Source organism: Heloderma suspectum, chromosome 16, assembly GCF_057233095.1.
Source record: "Heloderma suspectum isolate Gila_16-S chromosome 16, 16-S_ref, whole genome shotgun sequence".
NCBI lineage: Eukaryota > Metazoa > Chordata > Lepidosauria > Squamata > Helodermatidae > Heloderma > Heloderma suspectum.
The window spans coordinates 10538877-10552626 of NC_139473.1; the positions used below are offsets into that span (position 1 = coordinate 10538877).

At 46.1% G+C, this 13750-nt stretch overlaps 1 protein-coding gene across 1 annotated transcript in view; it reads right to left on the reverse strand.

Annotated features, from left to right (window-relative positions):
* NOS2 (nitric oxide synthase 2) overlaps positions 1-13750 on the reverse strand; it is a 53031-nt gene that overhangs the window by 12509 nt on the left and 26772 nt on the right. The window contains exons 14-22 of the mRNA XM_084822839.1: positions 12138-12282; positions 9148-9252; positions 9002-9051; positions 7452-7626; positions 5803-5935; positions 4953-5031; positions 4223-4401; positions 3702-3865; positions 1729-1939 (exon numbers count right to left, since the gene is read on the reverse strand). Of these exons, the coding sequence (XP_084678965.1) occupies positions 1729-1939; positions 3702-3865; positions 4223-4401; positions 4953-5031; positions 5803-5935; positions 7452-7626; positions 9002-9051; positions 9148-9252; positions 12138-12282 (1241 nt within the window). The remainder of the gene's footprint in view (positions 1-1728; positions 1940-3701; positions 3866-4222; positions 4402-4952; positions 5032-5802; positions 5936-7451; positions 7627-9001; positions 9052-9147; positions 9253-12137; positions 12283-13750) is intronic.

A 13750-nucleotide genomic window follows, 5' to 3' on the forward strand; every position in this document is an offset into this window, starting at 1 on the left:
TCATTTTCATGCAGCTTTATGTTACAATAAAATGTGTAATGAAATGCATATTTTACAATAAAATACATACTAATTTTCATGCGGATTCCACCCCTCTCCAAATCAGAGTAATGTGGAAATGACCCAGATGTATGAAATAATACACACAGAACTGACACGGACTGAACACAAACTGGTTTGTCTATCTCTAATCTGGGCTTCATCACTTTGGAGTGAAGATATGAATTCACACCTTTGAATGCTCCTTCTTCAACCAAAACCACAACAAAAATGCCCTGCACATAGACGTCTAGCATGTCAGGGGAAAGGCTAAACTACAACCCATTTCCCTGCCACTAGCTTCTCTATGTTGAGAGACAGTGTGGTGTAGTGGTTAGCATGTCAGAGTAAGGGTGCAATCCTACGGATGTTTAGAAAGAAAAGAATCCTACACCTCCCAGCATTCCCCAGCCAGCATGGCTGGCTGGGGAATGCTGGGAGTTGTAGGACTTTTTTCTGTCGAAACATGCATAGGATTGTGCCCTAAGACTTGGGAAATCTGGGTTCAAATCCTTATTGAATCATGAAGCTCACAGGGGGAAAAGATAGAGGAACTCATCCCCCATCCCATCAGATGGCTCCTGGTTTCAGACTTAAGAAAACTAAAACAAAACCAGACATCCCTCTGAGATATAAAGATATCTGAGATATTTCCCTCTAAGAAAAAAATGAGTATGTGTGTATGCATTTTTTTCAAAGAAATAATAGAGATAAACTAAACAAAATGAAAATATAAATTCAAAGACCACCAGAAGGTACAATGCACATATTCAAACCAAAACTAAATATTGTCATTAATTCAGATATTAAACTGTGGAATTGCAGTCCAGCACATCTGGAAACTGAAGGGTGGTTTGGTTGTTTGTTTGTTTAAATTATTATTATTATTATTATTATTATTATTATTATTATTCAACATTTCTATACTTTTCTAAGAGTTTTAGATTAAAGATCTTTTGGCGTTCTTGGTGGCACATTCAGGAATTGCTCATTAATGGGGGGAAAATAACCCGCATGCTTGTTCAGGGGTACACAAGAGCACAGGATTCAGCCATGATGGACAAATTGACTGAACAAGTGAAGCTCTGTGGATGAACACAGTCAGACTAATTTATTGATCATTGGTGGTGTTTCTTCCGTGTATACAGACAATCATTCTTCACTATCATGTTGCTGGACATCAGGAATCGATAAGACCACCATAAAAATCTAGAACTAGGTCTCTAAAAATGCCTGAGAGAAAAGGAAGTTCTTTGCCTGGCGCTGAAAGGATAACAAGGTGGGTGCCAGGTGGACCTCTTTGGGGAGCTTATTCCAGAAGTGGGATGCCACCACTGAAAAGGCCCTGTCTCTTGTAGCCATAGTTTAGCTTCCTTTGGGAGGGGCACCTGGAAGAGGGCCTTCAAAGATGACCTATGGGTCTGAGACGTTCCTTGACTAAAAGACTTCCTATACTAAAAGGGGTATATCTTTATAGTGAAGACAAGCCAACGACCAGGGTGAGAGAGGGAAATGCATCATTGCCACTGTGCCGTTCGCCTCTTTCAGATTAATGTTTTGGTGCCCTGTTGTTCAGTCGTTCAGTCGTGTCCGACTCTTCGTGACCCCATGGACCATAGCACGCCGGGCCTTCCTGTCCTGTGCTCTATTGCTCCTATATGGCATGTCGCTGCTGGAAGCACCGATTACCTCTGGTTCTGTAGGTGACCACCGCGACCGTCAGATGAAGCTCTCCAGGTTCCCAGTCTTGCGAGGAACTGATGGAGTAATACCGGGGTTTCAACAAAGGCAGCTGGGAGAGCAAGAAAGATGTCGTGACCTCGACAGACGGGAACTCCTCCAAGACTTCCAAGATGGTGGGGCTGTTGTAAAACTTCCATTTGTTGTATTCCTCCAAGCTCTAAGATGCAAAACAAAAACACACATGGAGTCTTGCAAGATATGTGGACTGCGACACCATGGACAACTTCCGGAAGCGTAAGAGAACCTTTCCATTTGGCCAAGCGGATCAGAGATCAGCCTGTCTCCCTCTCTCTTAGGGTGAAACCACATGCTATGCTAAATGGATCCTAAAATGTTTACTGACTCTAGTGTAAGTGTGCGGGGTCCCCATATGGATTGGGACCACCATGTGCAGGGTAGGGGGGCTAAACCTTCCTGCCCAGCCACTTTTTTCTTTAAATTCACCTCCCCCCATGCCCGCAGGGGAGCTAAAGGAAGAAATAAAAACCCAATCGCTCATTGCTGCTAATGAAGCACACCATTTCGCCCTTAGGCTCTCCGGCTGACACTGCACCACTTCTCCATCTTAAAGCCAAACTCTACATTCAGAACGGTCAGGTGGTAAGCCCGGCTTGGACTGCACCACTTCTGCCTCGCAGGTAGCCTCAGAAGCTGCCTCAGAAGCTCCCTGCAGGGAGAAAACTAGCAGATCATGGCAAAGACGACTCGGATCCTTGTCCTTGACAATGCTAGCTTTCTATGAGTAAGGATTTGGGGGCGGGGGGCTAGGGGACCATCCACTGTCCCACATGTGGTATTAAGCGGCAAGGCCTTAGGAACCTGAAGGTACAGCCATTCATTGGACATGAAGCTGCCCCAGAAACAAGCTTCAACAATTCCAGAATGCAGCAGGGAGGTTTCTAAGAGGAACTTGCCATAATGATAAAATGAAAATAAAAATGGGGGGCTCCGATGTCAGTGTGGTGGTGAATCCGGATTTCAGTCAGAACCAGTCAGAACTCTAAAGAAGCTCTGCGCAGCGCTTTTCACCTTACTTCGCACCTTGGATAGCTCCTTTTGAGTTCTGACTGGTTCTGAGTGAAACCCGGAGAGGATTCATCACCCCACTGATACCAGAACCACCAGCCTCCACTGGATCATAAATCATTGATGAAAAGAGTATCACTGGTTTTCCAGTTTGTCTCTGGGCACAATTCAAAGTTCTGTTTTTTGACCCTCTAAAGCCCTAAATCGCTTCACCAACTAAGTCCCCCACCTTTCATCCAGTGCATCCCTCTGAAAATTTATGGGCACCTTTTTAGCCAACTTTCTAATCAATTAATCTAACAAGGAGTAGGCAGCCTGGTGCCCTCCAGATGTTTTGGACTACAACTCCCATAATCCCTTACTGTTGATCATGCTGTCTAGGGATGATGGGAGCTATAGTCCAAAACATTTGGAGGCCACCAGGTTGCCACCTCTGCCTTAACTGACTGACTGGGGCTGCACAGGAGTGGGGAACCTTTTTCAGCCAGAGATTCGAATTCCATTTCACACAAGCTCTTGGGGGCCATCTTCCAGGGGTGGGCAGGATCAAAGGTAAAGGGGCGGGGCCAAGACAAAAGGGGTGTGGCTAAAATACAAAACAAAACACCCCACCACGTTTTAGCTTGAATCTCTTACTGATGGTAACTAAGCCCCAGGTGAAGAATTTCAACGTTTTAGAATAGGGGAAAAAAACTATACAAATGTGATTGGTGGTTGGGGAAAAGGACAGTGGCCACCTGGGAAACACTGGAGGACAGGATTTGACCTCCAGACCTGAAGTTCCTCACCCCTGAGCTGGTAGCTACCTTTGCAGATGAACACCAGGCAAATTGTTCTATGCAGCAGGCAACATTTTAGGGACCCCCCTGCACCTCTGACCTGCCAGAACTCACATGGCCCAAGAGACCAAGACGCTCCTTCTCACTTTCGTCTTTTGCCAGCTGCAAAAGGGCTCTGAGCAACTGTTGGGAAGGGGGAGTGGTGACATCCAGGAAATGCATCAAGGCTTGAGAGAAGGTGCATGCTGGAAACTTCTTGTCAGCGGTCCAGTAGCCACCTGGAATTGAGGAGGAAATGGGTGAGAAAAATCTCCAGGCTTCCAGAAGAGGAAGTCAGCTGGGGTGGAGAGAGATTTTGCACATTAAAGCAGAGCCATCAACAGGCTGGACCATTTCCCTGCCAAAATTGTCTTTTTTAGCCCTTCGTCAAACTCCGTTTCAAGCTCAACCCTGAAAGGAAAGGACAGCTCAGCTCTGAGAGGCAGAGGCAGCCTTGTACTATTTTCCCCACCCCATAAATAGCTATCCCAATCTGATTGTGTTTTGGACTTCAGTTCCCACCAGCCCAGACAGACTTGCAAACTCCGATTCTTATGACATTTTCCTTGCCCTCCCTTCAAGGCCCCTCGACTTACAATCGCGGTGGGTTTCCAACCTAATGACCTCATCAGATGGAGGTGCATCCGCAACACGGGTGATGATGCCATCAACAAGAGACTTCTGGTTGCCAGGGAAGATCCCAAGGTGGTCTCCAGGGAGATATTTGGCTTCCTGGTTGGCCTCACAGGAAAGCTTAATTAGGACGGTAGCACGGCTGAAATAGAAAGGAAAACACAGATCTCTTCTTAAGTCAACCGTCACAGGATTTCCTTGTTGACACCAGTTGATGGGATACATTTCAGAGTTCAGGTGTGGAGAGTTATGGTCTGTTTCGTAGAAACTTTGAAGGCTTCCAGACCATTTATGGAAAACCTTGTCCAATGGTTTGCACTTGATTGAAGGTCGTTATTGAAATGTCCCAGTCAACAGGCTATAACCTACAAAGAGATGAGGACTTTTCATCTTCCTACACATTTGGGGCCATAACTGTGCCACAGAGTGTTCAAAAATATGTAACACTTTTTCTACTCTGGAGAAGAGAATATTAAGGGGAGACATGATAGCATGTATATCCAAAGGGCTGCAGTCACACAGAGGATGGAGCAGAGTTGTTATTTTTTTTTAAAAAAAACAAACCTAATTTATTTAGGACCAGGACGATTAATAATTGGGGTCTAAGTTGCCCCAATACGTAATTAGTAAAAAAAAAAAATCTTCAAGGAAAGGAGGGTTCAAAGAGGGATGCTCAGCACATGACTAGAATACCTGGAGTTTGAACTCTGAAGATTCTGCCGAAATTTGAGTTTCATTGGAATGACATTTTTCCCATGGATATCACCGAGTGCTGTGGAAAAAATAAACACATAATTTGGCCATAGCTAATAAAAGTTGAGAATGTTCTGGACAATAACCGTGCTCTAGCAATTGTTTACAGTTGCAAGAGCTCCAAAGCCATGTTCAAATCAAGATGAAGGGATCTGGCAAAGGCGCACCATAGAATCCATGTGCAAATGAAGTCCCTCCACAGAACGGGGGAGGCTGTGCACAAGGAGATCCATGTGTGCGGGGGCATACACTTGCCATATTCAGAATATCATGCGTGCGTTTGGTCAGGACCAGGCTTCTGAAGTTAGGGAGCCCTCGTGTGATGAAGCGAGTTTCCACAAGACATTATTTAAGAAGCAACCGTTGACTTGATGGTTTACTTAAGACCCTCTTTCCAACAGAGTAGTAGAAACTTCAGGAAAGCCTATGCTGTGACAGTTACCTTTGCGGGAAAGACATGCGCTCTTAACAAATGCACAGCTTGAATAGAAAATATGGTGGCGCATAAGCAAGCACATTGGATGGCCGTTCTAGTTTGAGCTTTTGCAGCCCGCTTTCACCCCAACCCATTGAGTTCCCTACCTTACACAATGTGGACTAGCAAGATGAAAATAACAAAGAAGGCTAGGGTAATGTGGAGTGCTCAGTCGCGAGTCAAACAGCATGATTACTAGAAAGCGTTTTGTGCATTAAGTAGCGATACAGGTGTGATGATGGCAAAATTAAAGATGATGTAGATGAGAAAATTAAAACAACAACAAAGGCATTTGAGGGGTAGGGGAGAATATACCTTTCCCCAAATCCAGTGGCTGAGAGTCATACACAATCCTAAAATCCTTTGGGTCCCAGGTTTCATTACATGTATAAGCTTTCGGTAAGAGGATCTTGTGCTTCCCACGGATATCAAAAATGTCACAGGCAGTCTTTTAAAATACAAAACACACAGACAGACGAAAATTACGGAGGGCTACAGTTAGCAATCTTCAGACCTTGGTTTAGAGGGGGCTGTAAATGACTACTTTAATTGCAATCAACTGATTTTTTTTAAGTTTCCATTCAGAGCGAAGCAAATGCAAAGTTTATGCAACTGGTACTGATTTCCCTGTTCTTGGATAAAGAAATTTATGAGAACAGTTTTGTCAGTGTCAAAAACTCAGCGATTTCCCATGGATCGCTGCAAAAGGGACAAAATTATTAACCTCTCCAGGAAGCATTATTCTGAATACGCTTTGTTTACCCCCATGTTCCCATATGGTCCAATATTTCACGATAGATAGGGACACTCTTGCACATGAGTGGGCGAGGCTCAGGGCAGAGTTTGGCAGCCCTGTGGCATGGCCTGGTGGGCCAACATAGAGTTTTTCTACACGAGGCATTTATTGCACATTCGTCATTCCTAACTCATGATAGTTTGCAGATCCTTCAGACAACATTGTTTCACTTTTATGTTTTAAGAGCACTTTCCTGGGTCGTTGGTTTTTTTTTTAAGAGCAAGGAAAATGGAGTATTGTTTGTGAAAGTGAAAGAAAACCTTTTTCCTACTTCCATAATGGTGATATTCCACTACAGCACACTGCCACCTAGAGCTGATGTAGTGGAAAAGCAGGAAAGGAAAAGCTCTGTGGGGGGAGCGCGGATCTCAAGCCTGTGATGAAACTGAAAGTAGATACAACAGCCCTGTGTAGAAAAGCTCATAATCCATATTCAAAAATAGAAAGCGCAAGCAGATGACAAAGCATGGAGGCCAGCTGCACACTACACAGCAAGTGAAAGACATCAAATACACATATGTGCTGCATTTGTACCATTTTGAGCAGGGGCGTTGAACTTCTTTCAGGATGAGGGCTGAATTCCATTTCAGAATCGCTCTCTATTCCCCTTATTCAACCCAGGTTCTCCATCTTCTCCCCAACAGACACCCAGCATCCTGTGTCCGCTGTTCCCCACACCCTTTCAGCTTCTCTCCATTCAAGTTTTTCTGTACTTCTGCAAACCGTGGGGCTCCCCCAAATCCTGCTGATACCTGCACGGGTGCTGCTGCTTTGGGCTACATAAGTATCAACGTATGCAGAAGAATTTCGCTAGTAGGATATACGAATCGCTTGTAGGATATACCACACCAATCTCAGCCAATCCAGAGCCTTCACACTGCCTACCATTTGCAGGGGCTGCTTTTGCATGCTTTCCTTGAGCCCCTTAGAGTTCACAGTAGCTGACTAGGTGAGGTCACACAGCCTCTAAGACCCTGAGCCACTTATTTCAAACTCCTTGGTGTCTTAGAACAGGGGTGGGGAAACACATCGTGACAGTCTCGTTGCGGTCTGCACTGCAGCAGCCCTGTAACAATCGGAACTGACGGCTTTTTGGCTCTTTCCTGTCCCACCCACCATGACTGCACGAACTCCAGAACCTCATGCACATCATCATTATTGCGGTTACCTTGAATGCATTAACAGCCCAGGAGCGAAAAGCTTCCTCTTGCCCATTGAGTTCGTCCCCTTGGCCCATCGGGGTGACCGCAGACGCCCCCAGCTGTGCGAGCTTTTGGTAAACGGCATGGGCAAAGGCACAAAAGTCTGGGTACATGCTGGAGCCCAAGCCAAAGACGGCATATCTGTTCCAAGAGAAGAGTTTCATTAACTCTCTTTGTTGAGACAATTATTATTGTTGAGACAGAAAGGATATGGGATGAGGCGAATGGCTTGGGAGCATTGCTGAAGCTAAGGAATCCCTCTAAGCACATCAGAAGATCCCTGCTGGATCACACCAGGGTCCATCTAGTCCAGCATTCTGTTCACACAGCGGCCAACCAGCTGTCGACCGGGAACCCACAACCAGGACACGAGCACAACAGCACCCTCCCACCCATGTTCCACAGCAAGTGGTGTACATAGGCTCACTGCCTCTGATACTGGAGTAGCATATAGTCATCAGGACTAGTAGACGTTGATAGCCTTCTCCTCCAGGAATTCTAAAGCCATCCAAGTTGGGGGCCATCACGACGTCTTGCGGAAGCGAGTTCCACAGTTCAACTCTGTGCTGTGCGAAGAGGTCCTGCCTTTGATCTGTCCTGAATCTCCCACCAATCAGCTTCATGGGGTGACCCCTTTGGGTTCCAGCATTATGAGAGAGGGAGAAAAATGTCTCCCTATCTACACTCCCTGCAGGTAGAGAACCTGTAGAGCATGGAGAAGGTCCCAAGTGCAATTTCTGAGAAAGTCCTCCTTCTCCCCCCCCTCTCTCTCCTTGAAAAACTGGAGAGCTGCTGGGGCTCTCCAAATGTGTTGGACCACAACCTCCATCATCCACATTATGGCTGGAATGATGGGAGTTGTAGTCCAACTCATGTGGAGGGCATCAGGTTGGGAAGGCTGGTGCAGATAATGCAAAGCCAGATGAACCACATGGTCCAATTTAGGATGGGGCAGTTTCGCATGTTCCTCCTAGGACCAACTGATACTGCATGACCTCAGTACAGGAATGGCAGAAGATAAGAAGCCTGACAATATGGTTAATGCAAGATCTCCAGTCCAAAGAAGGCACCATGGATGGGAGAATCAGCTGGTCAAGGTTCTCCGAGTTCCCCTTTTGAATGCAAGCTTGTTCTTGCTGTTAATTGAATGGGAGAAGTGTGCATTTTCCCAAACTGTGCACCCAAATGCATACTTTCCCCCGTTGATGGAAGTGTGTGAAAATGGGTGGATTTTTTCCTCCAAAATCTGCATTTTTTAAGTATGCATTTTTCTAACAAACAGATTCTGTGGATGTGATCACAAGCTGGGGAATATGTCAGCTTTGCTGGAGAAATGTGCTGCCGTTTGCGTCCTGGGGTGCAAACGGGGCGGCGCCGGTATTGGCGGGGCGGTGAATCCACTCTGGGTTTCAGTCAGAATTCACCGCCTCGGTGACATCGGAGCCACCAGCCTCCACTGGCAAGTTCTGATGTTTAACCAGCTGAAATGAAACGTTCATTCATCCCTAGGAGTCACCTGAATTTGTTGTGCAGTTGTTTCATGGTCAGGAGAGAGTTCTGCAGCGTCTGCAAGGAAAACAAGGAGAACCGTTTACATGGCACTGATAAGCACATTGATGATGGAAAACCAACGTATATCGCGTGCATTGAAAGCCAAGTTACTTTTCCATTGCTTGGTGAGTCGCCGTTTCCAAACGTGCTGGTGACCACCAGGAGGAGGGTTTCCTTCTCAAAGTCCCTCGGGTTGTAATTGTCCATACAGATAACCTAGAAGAGGACAAAGAGTTCATGAGGAGGTACAGGAGGGACAGCGGTGATAAGCAAAGATATATTCAGCCCAGCCTGTCCAACTTGCAGCCTTCCCCTACCCGGTGCCAGATAGGGATGGCACGAGCACCCGATTCCATTTAGGAATCCGGTGGAAAACCCCCTGCCTGCACCCCCGAGCCCCACTTGCCGAGCCCTTGCCCCCGCTCATTGAGCTCAGCAGTTGCCATTTTTTGAAAAACAAAATGGCGATTGCAAAAATGTGCATATTTGTGCATGCGCAAAATGCGCATTTTTGCAAATCCACATTTTCATGCGTATGCAAATATGCTCATTTGCAAAATACGCATTTTCGCACATATGCAAATACGGGCATTTTTGCAATCGCCATTTTATTTTGACAAGGCCGCCGGGGTGAGTGTGGGCCACGCGCGGAGTGTGGGAGGGGCTCAAGCGTAGACCAGGGACTGGTGAGCGGGGACAGGGGCTGGCTTGGGTGCCCAGAGAACCTGGACGGGAGTGGGTTCACACATCCCAAGTGCCAGATATTTTGGACAAAGATTCCCATCATCCTTAACTATCCTTGACTGGCTGTGGCTGATGGGAGTTGCAATCCAAAACATCTTCAGGGCACCAGATTGGGGGAGGCTGATCTAGCATTTAACATGGGGATGGGGGAACCTGTGGCCCTCCAGACATGGTTAGACTGCAATTCCCATCATCCTTGATCAGTAGCCATGCTGGCTGGGACTGATGGAGGTTGGAGTTTGGAGCACTTGCAGCAGAGCATGAAATGTCACTGCACCCACCCCCTGGGATGCATTGCTAGTTGTCATTAGCCAGGCGCCCACCGTTTTGCATTCAGACGTCTTCTGAGGACCCATCTCACAAGTTTTCCCTGAGCCCACCCAGATACAGTCTGCAGTCTACAGCAGAGTGTATGGTTCTGTTGGTAATCAGTCACTTATAATTGTTGTGTTTTATTGTTATATTTTAGCGGTAATGCTATTGTATTGTTCACCGCTTTGATAACTTTGTGGAAAGCGGGATATACATGTGTATGACAAATAAGCAAACAACTTCTGGATGACCACAGGTCTCCCATCCTTGTTTTAAACAGAAGGACTGCTATGGCATGCAAAATAGTTTTCAAACTGTGCTTGGGGCAACACTGGAGTTACACAACGGAAACCTATCTAGGGTTTGTCAATTACAATATCTGTAACGGCAGACAAGCATCCCTGAAATGTGGCTTGCTCAGTGTAGGGATGTACGAATCCATGGGGGGGGAGGCGATCTGTTCCTCCCCCTGAATCCTCGCTGGCCAGCTCCACTCCACGGTGAGTCCGGGGAGCCGCTGGCCAGCTCTGTTCCAAAAGTGATACGGCCTCCATTGCTGCGCCGTATCGCTGCTGAGCAGAAACAGGAAGTGATCCGGATGCAAATGGCATCTGCTACGCCACTTGCATCCCTGTTTCTTCTCGCGATAGGCTACGCGTCTGTATTTATGAAGATATTTACGTAGCCTATCACAAGGAAAAACAGGGACACAAATGGCGTCACAGACACCATTTGCGTCTGGATCACTTCCCAAACGGAGCCACCAGGTCTACGTGGGTCCAGGAGGTGGAGGTGACTACATCCGTTCTGCCCCGGACTCTGGGGGGTCCGTGGCAGATTCTACGGACATCCCTAGCTCAGTGCCATCAAGCGTCCCTGGTGGACGACTACACAACTTCATTGGTTCAAATTTTATTGTTTATAGCCAATGGCCATTACAATATAAACACAAGAAATCATATTTATAAAACATTGAACAATCAATGAAATAAAATACAAATGGGGCCTTGGAAATACAAACAAAAGGTTTTAAGCATATGTTTGAAAAACGAAACTCCCCTTAGCTTTTGTCACTGATGTGATTCAGAAACGCCACTCTTAACTTTGTTGCAGCTAGAGCAAACAGCGCTACTGTGTAACTGACAAAGGCCACTCTTAACTTTGTAACTGACAACGGCCAATCTTATCTTTGTAACTGACAAAGACCACCCTTAACTGACAAAGGCCACTCTTAACTTTGTAACTGACAAAGGCCACTCTTCACTGACAAAGGCCACTCTTAACTTTGTAACTGACAAAGGCCACTCTTCACTGACAAAGGCCACTCTTAACTTTGTAACTGACAAAGGCCACTCTTCACTGACAAGGGCCATTCTTAACTTTGTAACTAACAAAGGCCACTCTTCACTGACAATGGCCACTCTTAACTTTGTAACTGACAAAGGCCACTTTTAACTTTGTAACTGACAACGGCCACTCTTATCTTTGTAACTGACAAAGGCCACTCTTAACTTTGTAACTGACAAAGGCCACTCTTAACTTTGTAACTGACAAAGGCCACTCTTCACTGACAAAGGCCACTCTTAACTTTGTAACTGACAAAGGCCACTCTTAACTTTGTAACTGACAAAGGCCACTCTTAACTGACAAAGGCCACTCTTAACTTTGTAACTGACAAAGGCCACTCTTAACTTCGTTGCAGCTAGCGCAAACAGAGCTACTTTGTAACTGACACATTTCTCTATGTCTGCCAGCAGCCATCTGATCTTAAGATCATCAGACAGGCCTTCTAGAGAGGTTTGAAAAGGGACAGTGAACTCAACCCTAGGTGAATTATATAGAGGAGAGTATAAAATATAATGCACTACATCTTCAATTTGGCCTAATCCACATACACAGAAATGATCTTTTGCTGGCTTTTTAGAAAATCCGCTGGCCAGGCATCTGCCAACTACACAACTTACTCTTCAGGAACCTGATGTAATATTACTCTTCTGTCTTGTGAAAAATAAAATTAAAGTAAAGGTCAACAAGTGGCTTCTTACTTTGGTATGGAAGGCACAGTTGAACAGGTCAGCCAGATTACGGGCCAGCGTCTCGGATTTCCCCGTTTCCGTTGCATAGAGGACCGTTGCTTTGATCCTGGCTGTCGTGGCTCTCCGCATCAGCAAGGATGCAAAAAGCACAGCCCTGGGAAAGAGGAGGCAGGGCTACCAGTCAGTGATTGCGACATTCCGCAAATGGCAAGGTGAAGCAAAGGCCAATCTGGAAGATTGCTTCTCAATCTTTAAACAAAGCCCAATATATTAGCCCTTGAAAATAATTCTAGGTTTGAACCCCTTTGCTGCCACTTGCTGTAGGGAGCATGGGATGATGCCCTTTTCTTGTGGTCATAGGAAGCGGACTTCTACCAGGTCAGCTTAGCTCTTATTGTACCTAAAAACAACTACCAGGTTGTTTTTAGATACATGCTGTCTTTGTGTCTGTCCATCTGTTTTCTAGGTAAATGGCTTTTAACCTCTGCATACTACATTTTTAATGTTTTTAATCTTTGTAAACCACCCAGAGAGCTTTGGCTACGGGGCAGTATAGAAATGTTAGTAGTAGTAATAATAACAATAACAACAACAATAATAATAATAATTTGTCCATCTAGCGCAGTAGTGTCTGGTCTGATTGGTAGGGACTCTCCAGAGGGGGTGTTTGCAACCCTGGAGGTGCTGGACTTTGCTTTCTGCATGCAAGGCATGGCCTTGACTGCTGAGTTGTGGATCTCCTTCACCCGGAGCTTTTATCCTGCTATTGAGATTGCTCACTCATGGAAGTTTGCGGGTCCTTTTCATGACATCGTCAGCCTCCAGGGTACATCCAGAGGTATTTCCTGTTTTTTCCATCCCAGATAGATCCAGAACTAATGAACCATTTTTTAAACTCGGAATGTAACGTGATTAGAACAGCCACTAGATGGCGCTGTTTCATTGAGGTCTATGGAACCTTGAAAAATAAACGCTTCCCGTCTCAGCAATCAAGCGGTCGCTGTCTGGGAGCCCGTGATAAAAGCGGAAAGGCTCCAGAACGGGAAGACTGCAGGGGTTTTCTTTGGTGTAAAGGCGGCCATGGTCTTCTCAGAAGCATCTGTGCGAAACAGGATGCTGGACTAGATGGGCCCTTGGACTAATGGCAGAAGCGTTGTCCTTTTTAGGAACGTCGGAAACTGCCTTATACTGAGTCAGACCCTGGGTCCATCTAGCCCAGTATTGTCGACACTGACTGGCAGCAGCGGCTGTCCAGAGTTTCAGGCAAGAAATTACCTGGAGATGCCAGGAATTGAACCTGGGACCTTCGACATGCAAAGCAGATGCGCTGCCACTGAGCCACGGTCCCTCCCTGTTCTTATGAGATTATCCTGCAAGCACCTGATGGCAGCAGGATTTAAAACAGCTTAAATGCAAGTGTGTGTGACTTTGACTGGCTTCTGCATCAAACTGCCCCAGAGCAGTGGCGGCCGGTGACTCCAGTTCCGGAGCAGTGGTGATTGCATTCTGGGTTTTAGTTACCACCAGCCAAAACTCTAAGGGAGCTAGCCAAGGTTCTGAACCTTGTCCCCCAAATGGGTTCAGCACCGTGGATAGAACCTTTAGGGTTTGGGCTGCTCGTA